This window comes from Neopelma chrysocephalum, unplaced genomic scaffold (assembly GCF_003984885.1).
Source record: "Neopelma chrysocephalum unplaced genomic scaffold, ASM398488v2 Primary Assembly neopelma1_23, whole genome shotgun sequence".
NCBI classification, from domain to species: domain Eukaryota; kingdom Metazoa; phylum Chordata; class Aves; order Passeriformes; family Pipridae; genus Neopelma; species Neopelma chrysocephalum.
The window spans coordinates 10,336,944-10,359,671 of record NW_020897691.1 but is presented as its reverse complement, the minus strand read 5'-3'; the positions used below and the strand labels follow the sequence as shown (position 1 = coordinate 10,359,671).

Sequence of the window (22,728 nt, the reverse complement as noted above, 5' to 3'; positions counted from 1 at the left end):
AATGTCAGAACAGACAAGGGCTTGAACTTCTCTAAGTCTGGTGTAAAAGACCATGAGCAGGTCACTGTCAGAAAACTTGGAAGTCTTTGAAAAGTACCATAATATGTCTGTTCTGTACCTGTATGGTCACAACACCAAGCCTGATAGAGTAAAAGAAGCATTTGGACAACACTCTCAGGCACTTGGTGTGATACCTGGGGTTGTTCTGTGCAGAGTTAAGAGTTGGACTTTGATGATTCATGTGGCTTCCTTCCAACTCAGAATATTCCATGATTCTATAAATACAAAAACTGAAGCAATTAGAGTTTTTAATCAAACGCTATGCATAATTTTTATCCTTAATAATCTGAGCCACATTGAAGTCAAATCTATAATATCTGATTATGACTCCCAGCTGCTACTGTGTGTGTTCTGCAACTAGCACTTGAATGCAGCTGATATTAGTAACTACTTTGTCTTACATTGGCCCAGCAAGTTGTTATGACTGGTATTTCCATCACTCTAACACTTTCTGTGCAACCACACTGACATAGATATTTGAACATTTCATACTCCCCTTTGATTTTCTTGAGTGATTTTCAGTTTATCTAAAATTTCTGTGATATTTCCTTCAAATTCCTGTAAAAAAGACATAAATGTTGAGAAACGTTGAAATATCCTTCAGTATATAAGAAAAAATCTGCAGTGATACTAATTGGCAACATGTCTGCTTAGCATTTAAAATACTCCAATACTTTTTACTCCATTAACCTTGACATAAATTATAGTAAGTAGTCTCTGTGTGACAGGAGTTTTAATTTAGCAGTACATCTCAAGTTACATACGTCTTTGAGTCTGACTTAGAGCCTTTCTTCTTGCCAATTCCTTTTACCTTGAGGGAATCCAAACAGAGAGTAAAACCAGGTCTTACTGTGTAAACAAGGAAGGGTGTTCATAGCATCATTTTTGCTAAAGCATTTACTGTGATACAAATAACTTGATTTTGTCTTTCAGCATCCATCTCGATTTCTAGATTTTAGACTGAACTGCTAGACAAAATTCTAAATGCAAAGAGCTTTGTACTTCACATTTCACTAACATCTGAAATGATGCCTGCTTTTTTGGTTACTAAAACAGAGCTTCAGACTTCAGAGTGTGGAGCGGAATATCAGCTGAACCTAAAATTGTTTTATTCAAACTATTACTCACTTCTCTCAAGACATCTGTTTGTTCCTATATTTTAAAGAAGTCTTTCCAAGTTCCTCTTGCTGAGCTATTCCATGGATTTTATACGCTGGGGTTATCTACCACAGGTTTGTTTACCGCATTCCCATGCCTTCAGTACGGCTGGAAGCAGAAGCAGAAAGATTTTGCAATTTTGATTTACATATTTAGATCAAAATACCATAATAGCTCTCCACAGTAATTAAAAATAAAAGAGAGAGAGAGAGAGGTGGAATTGTATTCTGGACCTTTATACTTTCTAGCTGGCAAAGCACAGCAGGCCTAACCTGGAACTTGCTGGAGCCAGAAAACCTTTCCAGTCCTTTGGGACTAGACCTAGTGAAGGTAACTCATGTATAAACTAGTTTGTGTTACACCTGAACCATACTGGGTTATAAGGAAATAACTTTTATTTGGCCTCGGAGAAATGTGTTTCATGAGTTGATTTTCATAGTTTGAGCCTGAAAAGGCAGTAACAGATCAGTTAAATTGTCACACAGCATTCCAGCAAAAGAAAATGCATCAGACCCACTTATCTTTTTAAATATGCAACCTGTATGGGAAATAACACATTGTACTTATGCAGCATTATGAAATCATGTTTTTAAAAGAATATGGAAATGCACTAGTTTAATTAGATTGTTATTAAATTATAATGGTCTTGGCCTTTCGAATGAGGGGTTTTCAATGTAGAATTGCTGTTACAAAGGGTATTGCAAACTCAGTAAGCCTACATTAGCATTCAGCCAAAGTATGCTTGGATGGTCAACCCTCCGATGGCTTGCAGGGGCCACTCCATTTTCCCTCATGGCTACTTAGGGATATCAGAGGTTTCCCTCCCTTGATGATGTGGCTATCTCCTGTTGGAACAACTATACAACATTGCCATCTGCTGGCTATCCTTTTTCATTACAGTACAGAAAAAGCCCAGCCCCGCCCCCCCCACCCCCTGACCCCAAAACTACTCTAGAAACCAATAATTTATATTTAAAGACCTTCTGAATACTCATATTTGTTGTAAAAAAGCAAAGAGAGGAAATTCTCAGAGTGGCTATTTTTTCAGAGGACCAGATTTCATATACTCATTTGTTATCATGCCACAGGGCTGAATATCTTAGAGAGTGTACATAGGAACACTTCATAAGGCACATGGAGTCTAAGATCTCCTGTTTGCAAGGAGAAAAAAAAAAAAGGGAATTTTCGTTACTAATTGCTGCTGTTCATTGTTTTAATATCTTGATACCAAGTAAATCTGTCTAAATAAACCAAGAGTTCTCCTTCTTCCCCAAAGCTCTCTGATGCTGGAGGTCTGCTAATTGCTTTAGAAACAAGTGACAGACTTCTGTCTTGTACTCGTATGTAGCAGTGCACAAAGTTTGTTGAAAAATTCAGCAAGAAAAATAATTATTTTAAATATGTCATTAAAGACAGACAAGCATAGTGCAAGAACACAATGGCTGTACCTGGTTTTCACAGGTTTTTTTCAGCTTTCCGTGACTTTTTGGCAGCTCTGTTTTATTCTCAGTATAATTAATTAACTAATTTTATGTTCTGTCAATAGATATAACTGCTTCAGAGGACAGAAAGTTTGGAGAAATGTTTGACCTTTTAGATGCTTAGTCAAACATAAGACATGAAAAACTGCTGTTTGCCCACCATTAAGAGTGACACACTATGCCCTACTCATGCTGACTGTACTTTTAACTGCATGGAATTACCTCCTCGCTTCACGCAGCTGGAACACTTATGAGTGTAACCAGTGACAAGGACATGTTAAAGTGCCTTTATTGAAATCTTGTGCTATTTCTAACTGCACAACAGCCAGTGGAAAAGGAGTACTGTTTGTAAATGCTGAATGCACTAATCCTGCAAAAATTTGCAAGCATCTAGCTTTTATAGTTCAAGTGGTCCTCACACAGGCCACTTGCAGTATGCAAATTTTAGTGCATAACAAAATCTCTGCAAGTTCTGTACCTTGGATTGCATAGTATGCAATAAAAGCCTGTCTCTCACTGTTTGCTTCATACAACACCAATGACTATGAGAGCACAAACAATAATGATGGAGCCTAGTGAATTACAAAAAAAAAAAATTCTGTAAAGAAGTGTTCATGTTAACATTTGTCCTTTTATTAAAAAACAGTTAGTTGATATCAAGAATCCATCATAGACTTTTTATTCAATCTGGACTTAAACTTGACCTTCTTGTCTGTGACTGGCACGTGGTCACAGCTATGGTCATTATATGTGCCAGTGAATAATCTGCAGTAATGTTCGGTTATTTCAACATCTAGAAAGGAGATTTCAAAGGGAATCAGGACTGTTCTATCTCTCCCCCTTTGAATCTACTCAGCATTTCAGCATTCATTTCAAGGGTAGATGATGCCAACTTGGAACACTTGAAAATCCCACCCAGAATATTTCTGTTTCTCCAGGCCAAGAAACAAACATGTTAAAATTAATGATGCTGCTGTTAAATGTACATTTGCTTACAAATCCCCAAACTTGTAGTATGAATACAGAAATAACACCTATGTCTGTAGATCATCATCTCACATTGTGAGGGTCAGCCTACAAGCTTCCTACTGCAGGGTCGGAGTCTGAACACTACAACAAACATAGAAGCACCCAATAGGCACATATTGTGTTCTCAGAGGATAAAATAAAGACCACTGAGGACCAATTTCTCAATGCTAAAACATCCCTTATGGTAGTACCTGGGCACCAGTACTTCTTATGAATCCTTATTAGGACATCTTTAGAATTAATGATTTTTGCCTGTATTAGTTTAGAGTGGTTTCCGCTATATACACTGTCACAGCATAAACCACTCTTTCTTTCTTCCCAGTCTCAGTATGTTAATTTCTTCCCATTTATCAAGAACCTTACACCCTACAGATTCAAGCTGTTTTGAAACAGAGAGCAGGTTTTTTACTATTTACTTTGTCTCATATCTGCTTCAGGTTTCCAGAAGTAAAAAAGTGCTTGCAAAATTTAAAGGACAGAGCTAGCAGTGCAAAGCTAATTGTCGTCTAAGGCTGTCATCTAGTGCTTTTAGCAGGTGTACTCAAGTACAAATTTGCCTTAGTCAAGACGAGCAGTACAGACCGGGAGCACCCATGATATTGCCCCCAGTTCAGCTGGTATGCACACTCACTGTACCCACACTTCATTTCCACCAGGAAAGGAACACTGGTACGTGGGCTATGCCACTCACCTTTCACAGTCACCCCAACCAAGATCCTTTAGCGCTTCTTGCAAAAATAGGCTCTAGAAACAATGGGAACACAGCCAAGGAGGAAATAACTGCATCCCAGCACAGAGAACAGAGAACATGCAAGGAGCAGAATAAACATGCCGTACTCCCTTAGGAGAGTCCAGAAAATGCACTTCCAAACTTTACAGGCCAACTTCACTGTCAATTCACCCACTCACTACAATAAGTCAATAATGTGATGTTACAAGATCCTACACATCCAGGTCATGCTCCTGTCCAGTCAGGGTCTCATTTGAGTCAAAGACCTTTTCAGCTTTTCACAGCTTGCCAGCAAGCTTGTCTGCAGCCTGTTGGTGTTCATGCTGCTGCAGCCAGAGCTGTATTACAGGCCCTTTCCAGGTCCTGATCTAGGGAATTAGGGGAACTACATGCACAGACTAATAGTGCCCTTCACTCCAGTGGTCTGTAATCATACAAATAAACTACTTTCTTCCCTTTCATCCCATTTTATCTGTCTCCCACATCCTGGTTCACCTCTTGGTGTTAGTGTGTAAGGGAAGCTATGGAGAACGGAATACCCAGGAAAGACGACAAAGTGCAGGGTTACACCTCCAAGGCTCTGTGACTGCAGAGGGGAAGGATAGAGAGAGGGAACACACCAGTGAAGGGAGTGAGAACACAGAAAGGAAGAACTGGCCCTTCTTTGCTTTGTGAGAGCCCCTAATGGTGCTCCCTGGCTTGTCTGACTGCTGTCATGAGCGGGTCAAAAAAATCCTCTTGACTCAGGGGCTGCCCTGGAGCTGAGAGGGGTTTACAGAGCTTGCAGTAGTTCATTAGCCACATTTGTAATGTAATAGCTTTGTGCCATGTTGTCAAACTCAGGACTAGGTACTGTGTTGAATAATGATGACGTTTCAGCAATTAAAGACTACCTGTTGTAATCCCCTAAATTTCCTACTCTCCAAGCAGCTTGTCATGGGCAGCCAGCCCAGCTCTTCCTCCCTCTGGTCTGTGATGCAGTGTCAACGCACAGTCAAAAGGTCACTGGGAGCCAACAGCTTTGATGAAAAGTGAGCCAGGCTGGAGGAAGAGAGCATGAGCCAAATTTGAGTGATGCACTGCCTCATGTGGGGAAAGGACCTGGCCATGCTTCCTGCCCCTCCCTGTCCCAGAAGCTAATGGCTACTGGCTTCTCAAAAATCCTGTATTTTTGTGTGAACCACTATAAACAATAGAGAGCATATCCTCACTCAGTGGATTAGGATAAGCTGCTGGCCCTGGAAGGGCCTTACAGAAATGTTATCTGGAGAGAAGAAAATAATGCCTTCTGTTTTAGAAAATATTAAGAAAACTTTTTGTTCAATTTTTAAAAATATAATCAGATCTCCATTTTTCCTCTGGGAAAATTTAACATTCTCATTTCAGGTTAACTTGGATTGAACACTTTTTTAGTTGCTTAGCATCCCACATCAGAAAAAAACCCCAATCATCAACCAACCAAAAAAAGAAAAACCAGAAACAAACAAACAAAAACAAACAAAAAAAAGCAAACAATATTTGTAGAGCTTTGTTCCCTATAGTGGCAGCACATGTTAGCATATTTAGCCCAAATTTCTTGGCTTAGGCTTCTAAATACAGCTGTAACACAAAAAAAAAGAACGGTAACATTTACGTTTTTCTGACTTGGTTGGTTTTGATTCCTCAATGAGTAACTGAGGAAGGGAGGGAGGGAAAGTTTGAAGCTGAGTTAGTACTTCTTAGTATCTGATAAGGAGGAGAAGGGGAGAAATCTTTACCCGTTGTTTAAATATTTTTTAGCTCATTTTATGCAAAACCATTTCTTAGATATGCCTTGGCCTGGAGAGTTCTGTTTGTTTTGTTCACTAGTCCTGTGGGAGATCCAGAGCACATGACTGATTTTGTGGTTTTTTTAGCGATAGACTGCAAAGCAATGAAATTCAAAATCTGTACCATGCTGTAGAAACAAAATAATCGGAGCAGCTGCATTCAGGCATATGTTCATTGACAGGAAGACAGCTACACTAGAGAGGAATTTGGGCCAGTTTAATTGCTGGGGGAAAATAAAAAAAGCCCACAACCACAGCTGGTTTGACTGTTTAAGCATTGCTCCTACAGAAGGTATGTTTGCAAAAGTGAGTTAGGTGCCAGTGGTAGGAGCTGCCCATGATGGAGCTAACAACTGCCCATAGCCTGGAGCAGGACACTAGAACACTCAGACATTTCACAGAAAGATTTGGATCTTCCTCTTTTCTTAAAGAGGAAATGTAGAAGGCATTTTACATCACCACTTGAACAGCTATTTCCTTATTTACCACATTATAATTTGCTAATCAATATGTTCTCATGGTCTGGAAGAAAACTGTGCTTTCAGAACAGGTTTTCAATGAAGTCATAAAATGCAGGTGTACTACAGTCAGACCAGTTATACTTTATGCTGATGACATTTCACAGGATTTCTTAGTTCATCAATTTTTTTTTACTCTTCCACAACTTTTCAGATTTATGTATTTTAACTTACTCAAAGATCCTGATTCAGATTCCACTGATCAAAGGCCTTATCAAAAGACACTACTTTCTTGAGCAGTACATGAATAGACTGTAAACCTCAGTGCTGTTACTGAACAAAAGCACTGAGCAAGGATTCAATAGGGACTTGACTATTGTATGGATAACTAGAGCACTCAGGACTGATACAGTGAACACTGAAAAGAAGCTTAGGAAGGGCATGTGAAAGCACGTGATTCAGGGCTTAACCTCCTCATCATAAGGATGAAATCCAGTTATTATATTTCTGCCAGATGAAGGGTTTCATGTACTATCCCCTGAGACATCTCTAACATTTTAGAGAGTCTCCCTCTGACACCTACCAGTTTCAGATAGAGTCTGGAGGGAAAGAAGTATAGGAAAGATGTTATGTACCTTATTTCATTAGATGTCAGCATATTTTGGTCACACTAACAGAAAAAATTCCAACAGCTAAGGTAATTTTTGGTTGGTTTTTCTTGCAACACTTCAGAAAATCTTATTGCCATAATTTATGCCATATTTCCTTTCTACTCAACTCAAAACTGTCCTATCACTCACCTGTTTTATCTTCTGGAGTCTGGCTCATCTGTAGCACTGTTTCTAATTAATTCTTCAGCTTAGACTAGAACAAAAGAGAACAGTTTCACAAGTATCTTTTCAAAGATAGATGTAAAGTAGGTGTAAGTAAATAGTTGTTATGTATAATGAAGATTATTACACATTCCCAGAGGTCAAATGTTGCTCTAACAAGGCAGAGAGAAAATTGAAGCTCACTGAATTACAGCAAAGTGACTCCAGGTTTGAATGTCCAGTGATGAAAAGGAGAGAATTGACTCTCTGTGAGAACCTAACAGGATTCAAACAATTACTCTCTACTGCATTGAAACCACAGCTTCCTCTCCCAAGCGGAAACCTCTTGTTCACTGAATGAAACTATTGAAGAAATTACACATTATTACTTACATATCTAGGAAGCCCCATAGGTATCAAAATATTGTAATTGGACAGCTTAGTTCTCTGCATATTTTTATATATCACATAGAAACATATTTGCATACATAGAATCATACGGTAGATGTGTTGGGATGGGGGAGATCCTTCAGGCCTCGTTTCAGTCCATTACCTGGAAGGAGTATGCCCTTCCACCCTGCCCCCCACCACGTGGCCCTGAGACCCCACAATGGAGCACTCACCGGACCACCAGGGGAGAGAGGACGAAAGAGGAAGTTTATTGTGGGAGGGGGCTTATATAGCCCTTGGGGATCAATCACAGATGAGGGGGTGTTACAACCAGGTAAGGAGTTCACAGCCAAATAAGGAAAGGGTTAACAAAGGACCAATGGGAGCACCTTGGGACATCTTCCCAGGACACTCCTACCTGAGATAGGGGGTTACAGGGGAGGTATAGGGGAAAAGCAGTGACTCTGCAAAGAGCCATCTTAACACATGTTCAAACAACATTAAAAACTTCTGATTCATCAGTCCATTTTTGGCAGGACTTTTTCCATACATCCATTGCCACAGAATCAGCCAGGTTGGAAGGGACCTCTGAGATAATCAAGTCCAACCCTTGATCCAACACCGCTATAATTACTAGACCATGGCACTAAGTGCCACATCCAGTCTCATCTTAAAAACCTCCAGGGACAGTGAATCCACCACCTCCCTGGGCAGCCCATTCCAATGCCTGATTACTCTCTCTGTAAAGAATTTCTTCCTAATATCTAACCTAAACCTCCCCTGGCATGGCTTAAGACCATTCCCTCTTGTCTTACTGATAGTTGCCTGGGAGAAGAGACCAACCCCCACTGGGCTACAACCTCCTTTCAGGCAGTGGTAGAGAGTGATGAGGTCTCCCCTGAGCCTCCTCTTCTCCAGGCTAAACAACCCCAGTTCCCTCAGCCTCTCCTCATGGGACCTGTGTTCGAGTCCCTTCACCAGCCTTGTTGCTCTTCTCTGGACCTGTTCCAGCACCTCAATATCCTTCCTGAACTGAGGGGCCCAGAACTGGACACAGTATTCGAGGTGTGGCCTCACCAGTGCTGAGTACAGGGGAAGAATCACTTCCCTGGACCTGTTGGCCACATTGTTCCTGATACAGGCCAGGATGCCATTGGCCTTCTTGGCCACCTGGGCACACTGCTGGCTCATGTTCAGCTTCCTGTCAATCAGTACTCTCAGGTCCCTTTCTGCCTGTCTGCTCTCCAGCCACTCTGTCCCCAGCCTGTAGCGCTGCATGGGGTTGTTGTGGCCAAAGTGCTCTTACTTCTTCTACCATCATCAGTATTGAAAAATCCTTCAAGATATTCTATCTACTAATATTATTTTAAAAAAGACATCAGTCTTGTATGAAAATCTCTTCCTCTGTCCACCCTCCAAGGATGGTTTTGCTATACATAGAAAGGACTAACACATGACCCATGGCAAGAGGAAAGATTCAGTCTTAGGCTCCAGGTAGCAACTAATTACTTAAATTTTCATTATGAGTTTTCATGCAAAGCTAGCAAGTTGACATTAGCACATGTTCCTAGACTTTGCTGGAAACAGACTGCTATTCAGAACTGAACAGTCTTATGGGTCATAGGATTTTTATACCTATAGCTGACAAATCTCTCAAGAACTCCTTTAGATAATTCTGGGATGTTTATCATTATATCCTTTCAGAACTTTGGCAGAAGACAAAATGTCATATTTTTCCCTTTTATCTCTAAGATATTTATAAAGGCTTGCACAAAAAACAATCTCTGAACAGCCTAGATAAAATTTGCATGTGCATGCTCTATAAATAACCCGCACTATATTCTAATCCATCTTAAATTCATGCCAGTTTGACTGTCCCACATTAACACATCATGAATTCTCTCTCTGTACAAAAATATAGACATGTAGATTACTGGTTCACTGTTAATCATCTTCCTGCTTACACTAACAAAAACTAGTGAACATAAAGCTCTTTCACATTCCAGTATCTTAACTGCAGAATCACCCAAACTACATGTTGAAAGCACAGAGTAAATATTGCAAAGTGAGCACACAAAATACACTGGAAACAACAATTGCAAAGATATAAAAGACCTCTTGAGTCATCTAGATTCATATTTACAAGAAAAAGAGAAGGGGAAGAAGAGAACAGCAGCTCAGTGAAATAGTGCCTTGGTAATTCTTCCGGTTCAGACAGTGAAGTGGGCAAGAGTAAGAAAGCTGGTAGGCAAGATCTCTTGTTAGGACAGCTTTCAAGCATAAAGGTTAGAGTTCTAGAATTAAATAATCATAGGGTCAAATATTGAGGCTAGAAAGTCATATCAGAGCTTGGAGTAGTAGTAAGGAGATTTGGAAGTTGTGATGTAAAATATCAGGGGCACGCACCAGAGGCATGGAAACATTGGGTCAGTCCAAAGAAGACAAGGAGCCTTAGGAGGCTTATTAGGCTTTGTTACCTCCACAATAAGGAATAAAATCAACGCCCCAACAAAGGTGACACAGCCTGAAATTTAACCCCATCTCCCAGTGTGATTGGTACAAAATAAAGGTTTTTGCCTAAAACAGGCCATCCACAAGGTCTAATCCTTTGGCCTTCCCTTCAAGACCTGACATTTAAAAAAACCAAGAAACTCTATTTACTTGTTTCTGCTCTAACCCATCTACTTTGTTGTTGCTACAGCGGTTGATAGCATTTGTAACGCTTAGTCTTTACTTCTTCCCAGAGCAGTACTGGCTTTCTGCATGAGAACCTGCACATCTTTCCTGAGTGCCTGTATTTCTGGAGCCCTTGAAGTCTTTGTTTCCATCCCTTTGACCTGAATCTTCAGATCCCATGAGTGCATGAAAAAGAGTAAAATATAAAGTTTTGTGGGCTTTTTTTTGCTGTGGGTTCTGGCACCATTTTTAAAATGACTTTTTGGTAAAATTCAGTTCTGATAAAAACTTCTGAATGAGCTGTTGATAAGACTAAGAGCTGATACAAACAAAAAACCCCTTATAGCAGGTTTCAGAGTCACTTAAAGCTCTTTCCACTTGCAAACAGATTAAAGGTTTGGTACAGATAAAACAAAAAAGTATGAATGATTCTCTGAATGCGTCAGCCAGTAAATAGGAAGACTCAGACTCATGAAAACTCCTTGCTTTTGGACAATTCTTTCAGGTGTTCTGTCACTGAGCAGTGTGTTACTCAACCTAGACAAAGCATTTATGCTGTCAACTGTGCCCTGTTCATCATTACCTTTCATTTTCATTTTGACACATCGTCAATATCACACAGACACTCCCAGGCTTAGTGCCAAAGAGAGCAGATAACTAGGGTAAAATCCTCAGAGCAAATCCAAAGGATTGTCTCTGGACAACGTGGGCCTGAAAAGCTATCAGAAGCAAAAGGGACCAGTTTTGGAGTAGGGAAAGTAAAAAAAAAAAAAAAAAAAGAATACAAAAGGATGAGATAGAGAAATGTGCAGGGACTGACAGGTCCAGGCTGGACTGAAATGGGTTTCTGCTATGGGCAGGATGGGAAGAGGCTCCAGGGGCCTGGGCAGGGTCAGTCAGATATGGCTCTGCCCTCAGGGCTTCACATCACCTCTGTGCTCCCCTTCTACTTCCATAGTGGAAGACACCTTTCCTGGTGCCTTTTACCAAAATTAAGGTGTCACTGGTGAGAGAGGCAGGGTAAAGGGGTGTGTGGCACTATTCCTGGAAGCCTGAGGCAAATATGACCCTCTATTCAGCAGCATTTATACAATAGAGCTGGCACAAAGCCTGATGTGGCTCTATCAAAGAGGAGACAGAAGGACAATAGGTTTGGCATTTCTGAAATCCATCTAAGTTTATTCAGCCAATATTCTGCTTATTCTGTAAGGAGCTGCGGTCTCAGATTTCTCTGCTGTGGGTTGCTCCTACAGAAATTGTGGTAAGCAATGAAGCAAAGGGAGAGCACTAGATCTCCTGCGTCAAAGATAAGGTCAGGGAGTGCCCATATCTGACTTTCAGTGCTAAATTTCTCTGTAACATCACCAAGGAAATGAGCTAATACTGACAAATACTATCTTGGAATGTGCTATAGGCGGAGAGTCCAGAAGCATCATCATGTAAAGCTCATACTAATTTTAAATACATTGAAAGAAGACCATAAAAAATATTTAACAGTCCTGAGATTACAGCCTCCTGTTTCACTTTGGCTCCAGGAAAATCATACCTTTTTGTTGTGACAGGTTTGCTTATTCCACCACATATGGTTTTGTTCAAAACTCAGAGGTGATCAATTGGATTTTGACTACAGCAATCTCATTCTCAATCTCAGTTCACTTACCCAACTAGCTCCTCCTCCTCAAGGATTTCTTGCCTGTCCCCTCTTCCCTTCTCTTGCCTATAAATGCTGGACATTAATGTACAATTATTTTGTCAACAAATATGGAGGAATTACTTTTTTGCCCCCTCAGTTATCACTGGGGCAACCAATGTAGACCTTCTATTAGCACTACCATCATATCATAGTGTACAGAATCAGAGTGCAACTTTTGCCTAAATAATTTAGTTGTGTTCCACATGCAAACAACTCTCCTGAGTGCCCAAAAATAAAACCAAATAGATTTGGTCTCCAAATAAAGGATTTCAAGTGCTATCCTTCAGCATAGTGAAAAATCAAAAGAAAAAAAAACCTGCTCGGTAAGTCAGATAAGAATTATCACTCCTCACATGTAACTGTCAAAGTGAGAGGAGAAAAATAATTCACCAGTAGGTTACAACCTGATTTTATTTTCCCAAATATTTTAAGGATTTTAGAATTAAGGGCAAGAGTTAATGAAGGCTGAGGGTTTGGGGGTTTTGGTTTGCTTGTTGAGGGTTTTTTGCTTGGGTTTTGTTTGGTTGATTTTTTTTTTATTAATGCTTTTATCAAAGTGCTTGAGTGATAGCCAGATGTTTGGTGCCAGTTTGTGTAACTCCCACAGCACATTATATAAAACCTGTGAAAGAACTCATCCATCTTTCCTAAAAGCTGTCTACTCTTGCACATTTGAACAAGTGCAAAGGTAAGTAGTTGCATGTGATGCTACTGTCTTGTGACCTGAGGAACATCACAGGAAGAAAGAGCGATGGTTTGCTACCATATGGTTCATTAAAAGGCATGAAGTCATGGTAGGAACACTGGGATATGTGCAAGGGCTTGTCTCATCAATAGGGCCAGAAGCAGAACTGGGAATGCTCTAAAGACAAAATCATATGGCATTTGTAGCCATGCAGTTTAACTTGCTGGTCAGCTATAAAAAAAAAATTGAGGGAAACAAAACACAGGCACACGTGACCCTAATTTAAATGAATAAATGAAAGCAATGACTGAAAAGAGAGCCTACCCCTGAACCATTGAATATAAGTCATTTCCAAATCACCTTTCTCCCCACCACTATTTTTTCCAGACTTGTGCCCTTGGCATGTGCAGGTGATTTGCAGAGGTGTGAAATTCCTTGTAATTTCTCCATTCTCCATTACCATGATGAAGCTTATAGAAGGAAATTATGCCAGCTCAAATCACTGAGCAGACTGGAAATCAACTTTCTATAGAGGCATATCTCTTAATACTTCTACTCTCTGTTCTTGCTTGCTTATCTATGTACAATGGGAGAAGGAGTAAAAATAAGGAACAAATCAGTCATTCCCTTTGAGACCATAAGTGATTAAATTAAATAAAAAAAAGATACCAGAAGTCCATGAATTTTGTTAGATATGTTTGATTTTAACATGTGATCAATGGACAGAGAATATATTCTCCTGAAGAATATAAATCCCTGTGAAAATCAGTTTCCTCACTGTAGATAAAAAAGGTTTAATGTCCCAGATGCACTGAGAAAACATTGGCGAAAGGCATTATGGGATAAAACTTTTAAAACAGTAGTTAAGGTACATTTAGCTAGGTACATGTTGGGCTAAAGTGTAGGAATATTTATTTTCTTCATTTCCTTCAGAATACCACAAAATATCAGAGACCTGTTCCATATATCTTCAAATGCTTCCTCAACAACCTGTAGTTGCTTGAAATGGAGGAGATCACAGGCACATGTTATCTGACGTTCCTGTACAATCACCAAAATTAATTACTACAATCCTGCACAGGCAGAAGGTGCTCTAAAACAGAATTCCTCGCTTTGTTTAAGTTCATGTCATTCTTCTCATGGTATGCAGTAAGAAATATCATGAGAATACAGACCAAGTCATGGTCATAGCAAAAATCAGTAAGAAGAAAGCGTACAATCAACAAGATGGGATGTACTAATCATCAAAAAGACTAGTTGAAAACAAGACAGATTTGTGTGGCAGAAGGCAATTACTAAATTATGCTTCAACTAATTGTTGAATATCTTGCTTACGTATTTACAACCAATCCTTCCATTATCATAAATAAGCCTGTCTATCTCTACTGACTTCAACAGATCATCTCCAGATTTGACAAGAACCTGCTCTTGGAACACGTTGCATTCCTTAAAGTAACTGTTAGCACAGAGAGACATAATTAATACATAAATAACCCAAGAACGCCTAGTTAAGGAATATAACAGTTAAAATCGTACACTTAAAATCTCATGGTTGTATATTACCAACTCTGAGTAATAAATCTGGGAGAGAGAAAGAAGGGGTCTCTTGGGCAACTTATGCTGGGTTCCTCTGCCATGAGAACTTTTTCTCTAGAGTGCTGCTGGCTCACTTCAAAGTGTTCTGTTCCTACAATTAACTTTTTCACTATAACCCTTTTTGGTAGGTAATATACTATAGCAGTTTTTTACTTTATGAATATCCCTGTTTCAAACCAAAGCTGGTAGAAATTTTGACTGTTTAATTAAAGGGAAAAGATTGCCATCACTGCTAGTTAGTACAGCTTTCTGCTAAGCTTTGTCCCAGCGTTACACTATCTCACAAAAATTGTATTGATCCAAATTGTTTCTGGAGAAAATGTCTCCTGGGAAAACATACTTCAAAAGTTAAAAGATCAAGTTGTTATCCTGATATAATACTGCACGTCACCTCTGTTCTCCCCTATCTCTTCTTCCTCTTAACTCTGGCCTCTCAGCCCAGAGGCATAGAAGAAAGGTTGCTTGAGGATATTTACCAAGGTGTGAAGTAACCAACTTTTTTGATAGTTGGTTAACTGTGTGGCAGATGATACCTCCTAGAATTCAAAGGAACATGGATTATGCTGCTTCTCCCAGAGTTATACCCACAAGTAGATTGAACAAATTTGTTGCCTCACTTCCCTCATTTTGCATAACTTTTCTTGAGGTACATTGGAGGTATACAGGACTAATCTCTGCTTATTTGCTTGATCATTTCTTTTCCAGTTTCTGGTATATATAGGACTCCTATTGGGACTGCTGTTTCAATCAAGCCTGACCTCTGTTTTCTCTGTTAGTAACCACAGTCCAGCAAACACCACTGCTAAATTCTCTGAAAAATACCCTTGATAAATGAGTTGGCATCTTACAAAGGATGAAAAGCTGGCCATAAGTACCACAGTGAGGGACAAAGTGCCAAGTTCTTTTAAAAATTTCTATCATGTACATGAAATATCAGTTCTTTTCCAGCCCACACTAGCCTAGTCATTTCTTAGTTTACCAACCCTCAAACGCTTTCATTAAGTTCCATCCCTAGTTTCTATGAATCCAGTAGCTTACTCTCACTCCTGCATTTGGCTATGAGTGCTGCTGAGATTGTTAAGCTTCCTCTGGGGCAGCAACTCAAGCAACACAAGTAGCTTCTACGAAGTGTATGTGTATGTGCATCAGTGATCAAATTCACGCCCCATCCCACTCATTGCAAGGGGAGAGTTAGCAGCAACTGTCTGTGTGTAAAGAGATAGTCTACAGAACACATAGAGAGAGCAACTTCTTTCTCAAATTATCTCAAACATGTCACTGGACAATGTGCTGAATATACAGTTCCCACAGAGATTTTTCCTGTACAAATCACTAGCTTGCAAGATCTTGTTTTACTGTATATTTAACACAACATTTCCACATGACAATGGAGGGAAGGGTAAACAGTGGCATAATAGCATTGGGCTCAGTGTTTTGGAACACACAGAAGATGTGTCTTACGTGTGCTCAACTAAGAAAACATCAGGGACTCTGTCTTTGAGAAGTGATTTTGCCTAAACCCATTCCATTTTCCTGGAATACACAACCAATCTAACCAGAAAGATAATGCAAAATTTACCCTTCCATCCACTTGAAGACCTTTTTTCTTACCTTAGCCAGCTTACTTTCATGCTGCTCAGATACCAGATACTTTGCTCCCTGTTAAATCATTCTGTAACAGTTCACGGTTTGCTATGAATTCCTTCTGGAAATCTAAGAACTTGTCAAACTGTTCCATTTTAGCTACACCAGCCAAGTATGAAGGTATGAACTGGTATTCCTCCTTGACAAGCTCTACAACACACTGTCAGCTGTTCAGTTTGTTTTTTCAGCATCATAGTCTCTGACACATCTAACTCATCTTGACTCATTTTGATGACTCTCATGGAGTCTGTCAGTTCCATCCTCTACTTTCTTTTTAAGTGCTTTCAACTTTAGCAATTCCAGTGGAATAGAAAAATCTGCTGAGGCACTAACACCAGTCACAGGTGACTGTGGATGTCTGCTGTTAGGGCAAGAAGATTCAGCCTTAGTTGGAAGCTGGAACAAAAGTTACCTGAAAATCTTTTCATCTACCTTGCTCTCTCATTTTCAGCTGGGAATCGATTTCTTTCCATTATGAAACTAGTTTGTTCCCTGGCAGAGTACCATCATCCCTGTTTTATTTTCTTTGAAGGCTTATAAAGCTCGCTATGATTTAAGTGTCCAGAGGTGTAAAGTTTAACATTTGTTCTGTTGACTGTTTCCGTGTTATCTGAGAGATGAACCAGGCTCCTTGCTTGACAGTTTCTTTTTATGGTGAAATGGATTGTTGTAGCACACACTTTAAAAGAAAAAGGAAAGACAAAATATACTTTATAAGGGGAATAGTTTAGATTAAAAAAATCTTTCAACACAGAACAAAACTATTCCACTTTTAGAACAGAGTATTTTACACAAATACGACCTACAAAAATATGCTACCTTCTTCTACCTTCTCTGGTTGATAGCTGACTGAACATGAGCCAGCAAGTGCATAGGCAACCAGGAAGGCAAATAGCCTCCTGACCTGTACCAAGAATAGCATGGCCAACAGGACCAGGGCGGTGATCCCCCTGTACTTGGTATTGGTGAGGCTGCACCTCAAGTCCTGTGTTGAGTTTTCGGCCCTTCACTACATGAAAGATATTGAGGTGCTGGAGCATGTCCAGAGAAGGGCAACGGAGGTGGTGAAGGTCTGGAGCACAAGTCTTATGAGCAGTGGCTGAGGGGGCTGGGGTTGCTTAGCCCAGAAAAGGAGGTTCAGGGGAGACCTTATTGCTTTCTACAACTACCTGAAAGGAGGTTGCAACAACAAGGGGACTGGGCTCTTCTCCTAGGTAACAAGTGAAAGGACAAGAGAAAAAGGCCCTTGTGCCAGGGTGGGGTTAGGTTGGATATTAGGAAAAATTTCTTCACTGAAAGGGTGGTCAGGTATTGGAATAGGCTGCCTGGAGAAGTGGTGAAATCACCATCCCTGAAAGCATTCAAGTGTGTGCATGCAGCACTTGGGCATATGGTTTTAGTGGTGAACACAGTAGTGTTAGGTTAATGGTTTGACTTGATGATCTTAAATGTCTTTTCCAGCCTTAAGGGTTCTGTGTTTCTTAAGCACAGCAGTATACAAATAATCAGACAGACCTGGAGGCACCTGTGGGTTCCCGCAAAGCTCAGCCTCTGCCTGAACTCTTTGACAACACAGTTTCTGACTTATTCCCCCCTAGGTCTCCCCATGAATTCTTCTGCTTGTGAGTGCAGCCTCTTCTGCCCATTCATTTACACTGAGCCTAAGGTTGGTCCCTTTCTACAGAATGTCAAATAATTCCTTTTTCCTCACTAATCACTGGAAAGGTTAGTAGGTGGCTGATATAGGTAACATCAGCAAGAGAAGAGTAAAGAAATGTTAAAAAAACCAAGAGCCTGAATGAGTAGATTAGGCAGCACTCAAAGTAATGTGTGCTAATTTGGCTAAACCTGATGAACAGCCATATAGAATATGTGAAAAACTGGCGGAAACAGTCTCAGACAAGTTAGAAGTTACTTTTAAGGATGGCTGGAGACTGATGAGCCACCAATGATGTGAACAGCATAAGTAGAGAGTCTGTGTGTAAAAGAAGTAAGGAAGGGAGAAAGGTGAGTAGAAAATCTCACCAATTTCACCTTCAACTTTCAAAAAAAAAAATCTGGGTGAATAACAGATGGTTTAAGAGCATTAGTGCAGAAGAGAAGCAATAGCTGTTGCATATTTTGACTTTACTCGGGCTTTTGGCATTTCTTGTGTAGTAGTCCTATGAGAAAGAAAAACAAAAAGAAATTATCTAGGTAGAGATAGGCTAGCATGGGTGCAAAATAAAAACAATAAAGAACTCTGTAAAACCACATTCGAAGAGTGGTTATAAAGATTCCCTGTCTAAATGGAAGAAGTACAAAGCAGTTTTATATGGGGATTTATCCTGAATTTGTATCTAATTTTCCCAGCATTTTTGTTTACACTATGAATGATGGAATACACAGTATGCTTGTTAAATTTGAAGATGACATGAAATGGAGAGAGGATACAGATATTCTTAGAGACAGGATTGGAACTGAAAATGTTCTTGATAAATTGGAAAATTCTGAGAACAGCTGGATGAATTTCAATATCTGCACAAACAAGCAGCTTCCCAGTAGCCTGCACCAGCTGGCTCAGTAGAAACTTATTTAGAAAATATCTAGGGAATATGGTGAATGACATGGTCAGAACAAATCAACAGTGCTAGTATGGTGAGCAAGACAAATGCCATTTTAGGATATACAGAACAGTGTTTCACATATAGTAAAATGGAATACTCCTGTCCATGCTCCCAACACTGAAGTGGCTTCAGTCAAATTTTATGCCTTGTTTCAGGCACTGATGTTCAGGAAATGTTTAAGACAACTGGAGGATTCCAGAAGAGAGTGAGTTGAAACTATAAACGAGAAGAAAATGTATGTGACTGTAAGAATTTAATTTAGCCTGAAGAATAGATTAAAAGAGGAAAATATAGCAGAAAACATGCTTGTAGCATGGCTGGAAAAATTTTAGGAGTTCAAATATTAAAAAAAAAACATCTCCAGTGTTACAGACTATGTCTTGCTTTTCCCAGTTTTCCCAGTTTCCAAATGAGCAGCCTGAGGTGGCCAAGAGCAGACTCTAACTGCTCTTGCTATGCAGGAAAACCAACTGGGAAACTGAAAGACAGTCAGAAGGTCAAATCCTGACCCATTATCCTAGACATTATGATAACCCACAGAATCCTCATGATATTAAATGGTATTTGAAGCATGTTTTTAATAGGTTGCAGTCAGAGCCTTCATATACATACCAAAGAGCAATAAATTTAAGTGGGATTGACTTGCTGGAAGAAGGATCACTGCGGAGAAGTAGGAGAAAGTGTGCAGATATGGGTAGGTTTTATATAGCACAGTACATTTTATAAATTCTTATCTAATATGGCAGAACTATATTATTCTTTCATCAACAATGTGATACAAAGGAGAGGGGGAAACAAACCATTTAATTTTCCCTCCTTGACACTCCACTTTTACCTGTCTCCTTTTAAAATGTCACTTTTAATTCCAGAACTGTTTAATTGTTACTATGATTGACATGCGCTGGAGAGATGGAAATGACGATGATAATAACGCCGTGATTCTTTTTCACAGAAACATGCATATTGCAGCATCTTGAATAGAGGACAAGCTGGAGTCACTGCTACTGAGAAAGATCTGCCTAGCTGATCATATTTGCTCCTCTTTTCTGTCCTTAAACTGACACAAAACCCTCTTATGGAGATTACTGTTAGTTTTTCTAGAAGTAGGGTGGCTAGGCATACAGAAGAAAATGCCACTAATTACATTTTCCCATTCAGAATACAGCCTGGGATGGTCCTGAAGGAAAGTCTAGAGTGGGGTTGGGGTAAGTTCATACTCAGATGCTGTCCTTTCATTTTCTCTCTGGGTGGAACATGGTAGTCTGAAAACTTCTACACAAAAGCAGCCTTTAATTCAGGCCTCATTTAAGTGAAGATTTAAGGTCAAAGTGGATAGCAGGTGAGATAAAGTACAAGGTAAGGCATGAAGCAAAAGAAAGCAAATTGATTAAAACAGTTTCCTTAATCAGTTCAAGAGCAGGAATTCTCTATTTTGTCTCCTTAGTGACTCTGTCAATGAGCAGATAAGAAAGATGAATACCTCAGGGCCCATATTTCCTGCTGGGGCATACATCTGCATCCTGTCACTATCATTTCTGATGGTAAGTCGGAGGCCATTAAAAAAGTGAAAGTTTTCAAAGGCACTGAGCAACATGCTGGGCAGCATAGGCTCTTCCTCTTCCAAGACTATCTCCAGTACAAGTAAGAGTAGTCTGTTTCTACAAACACATCCCACCATGCTTCTATAGTCTATAATTAAAACTGCTCTGAGGAGGAACTAGGTCTTTGAACATGTCTGCATAGAACAAATACAAGCACAAGAGGTCAGGAAACTAAACGCTTAACAAAAAGTGGGGAGATAGAAAAAACATTTTGGGAGACCTTGACAGGCTGGAGGAATGGGCCAACAGAAACCTCTTGAAGGTCAAAAAGGAGAAGTGTAACATCTACAGCTGGGGTGGTCTAACCCCACAGAGTTATATATGCTAGGTATGAACTGAGTAGGTAACAGCTTTGCAGAAGAGTACTCAAGAGATCCTTTTGGGCAAATTGCACAAGAGACAGCAATGTGCCTTGTAATGGAGACAGTTAATCACATACTAGGCTACACAAGCAAGTTCATGTCAGCAAACAAAGGAAAGCTCTTATTCCCCCTGCTTTGCACTAGCTGGGCCATGCCTGGAACATGATGTCCAGTTTTGGGCCCTGTAGAGCAAGCAAGATGATGACAAACTAGAGGGTCCAGCAAAGAAACACTGAGACTGCTGAGAGGCTGAAGCACAGGCCACTCCGGGAGGAACTTTTTTGTATAGCCCAGAGATTAGACCACTAATGAGAGGCAGGAAATAAACTGCAGTCTCCCATTGCAATGAGTGGTAAAGAAAGTCTCTCTCTCAGAAGTGCATGGTGAAAGGGCAAGGGGCCACAGCCACATATTGCAACATGGGAAAAATAGGTTGGATGTAAGGAAAAAGTCTTCACAGCAAGAATGGTTCGGCACTGAAGTCACATGCCCAAAAAGATTGTGAAATTTCCATGCTTGGAAGTACTAGCAACTTTGCTGGATATGGTTCTGAGCATCCGATCAAAATTTCTTAGCCCAGCATGGAATAGGGCTGGACTGGGTAAGCTCCCTTCCAACTTAAGTTTTTCTATTGTTCCAGGAAGGTCTTTGAGCTTGCAAATGAAACACTTAAGTCAGGAAATACCTTCATGTGCTTCCCCAACTCTTCTGTCTTGGTACATTCAAGCTGCGCACTGCAGGTGGCAGAGAAGCAACAGGAAAGATGAGGAAGCATCGTTATCGTAGTCACTGTGCCTGAAGAATGTGAGGCAAGGTCCGTAGGAAGAGGTAATCTCTTTTATTAGACTGACTGATATAGTTAGAAGAACTTGGATGGGATTTCAGGCACACAAATTCTTCTTCATCCTGAAAATAGAACCAGCCCACTTCAGTGCTAAACGCAGGTTGAAAATTGTAACTCTGAATTTAGCTAGCTATATTTATCATTTAGACCATCTGAGAAAAAACCCCACATAATTGGTACTTGTGGAGTGAGATTTGTTAATTATATTTTCATCTCTCCTCTTGATATACCTCCTGAAGGAGCCAGAGGGATATTTTTGCCTACAGAACATGAGGGTGGAAGAGAGTTTTGAAGCGTGACAAAGCAGCTCAGCACAGCTGAGCATGGCTTCCCAAGAGTCAGAGAAACTTGGGATGCACATAGCAAAACACACACATACACACACACACATATGCCAGGGTCAGCGTCAGGTTTTGGACAAGGCCACCGAGCAGGAGTAGCCCTGAAACATGTGTCGTGTCAATCCCTACTCACTAGCATGGATCCTGCAGTCTATGCTTGGCTTTTCCTGCTGCATGGAAATTCCACGCATCGCCCCCAGGCTGGCACGAAGGCCTTGCCTGTTGCATGCCTTGTAGCTTCCCCTTCATATGCCAAATATCCCATCTGGCCCTTCAGCCACACCTGCCTGACAGGAACCAGTGCCTCAGTGCTGAGGTGCTCACCTGATTCTCCCATTGCCACCAGTGCCTGGCAGAGACTTGGGGCCACGCTCACCACAGGCCGTGTCCATCACCACAGACACCAACTGGATGCCCCAGTGTCCCCAAGGCCCCAACCTGGCTCTGGAATAAGCCCCTCGGCCTGAGCCTCACCTTCCCTCGGTCATGCTTAAGCCTGGGACTTGATTTGGGACTGGCCTTGCGAGGCACTGACCTGCCACCCCACTACCCACTTCCAGGAACCCCAAATTTACCACAAGTACCCTTTGCTCCTGTACAAGTGTTAACCTCAAGTCACGAACCATTCCCTCCCCATCCTGGTTCGCAGCAGTGGCCCACCCCTCATGGCCCCAGCCGGCATCGTCATGAAGGATGGGTGCTGAGACGTGCAATGTAATCAGCCAGACTTTTAGGATAGCCTCTTCACCTTCCC

General features: G+C 40.6%; 1 protein-coding gene across 1 annotated transcript; it reads right to left on the bottom strand.

Annotated features, from left to right (window-relative positions):
• Window positions 1–1,595: 1,595 nt before the first annotated feature.
• On the bottom strand, window positions 1,596–22,658 carry CUNH6orf118 (chromosome unknown C6orf118 homolog). Its single transcript, XM_027683445.1, is given in 13 exon segments — window positions 1,596–1,756; window positions 3,258–3,271; window positions 4,031–4,136; window positions 7,525–7,582; window positions 10,650–10,769; window positions 11,991–12,055; window positions 13,895–14,021; window positions 16,188–16,226; window positions 16,228–16,393; window positions 16,395–16,459; window positions 16,461–16,618; window positions 16,621–16,899; window positions 22,559–22,658. Coding segments are annotated over 12 exon segments (1,107 nt in total). The 5' UTR covers window positions 16,649–16,899; window positions 22,559–22,658.
• Between the last annotated feature and the right edge of the window lie 70 nt (window positions 22,659–22,728).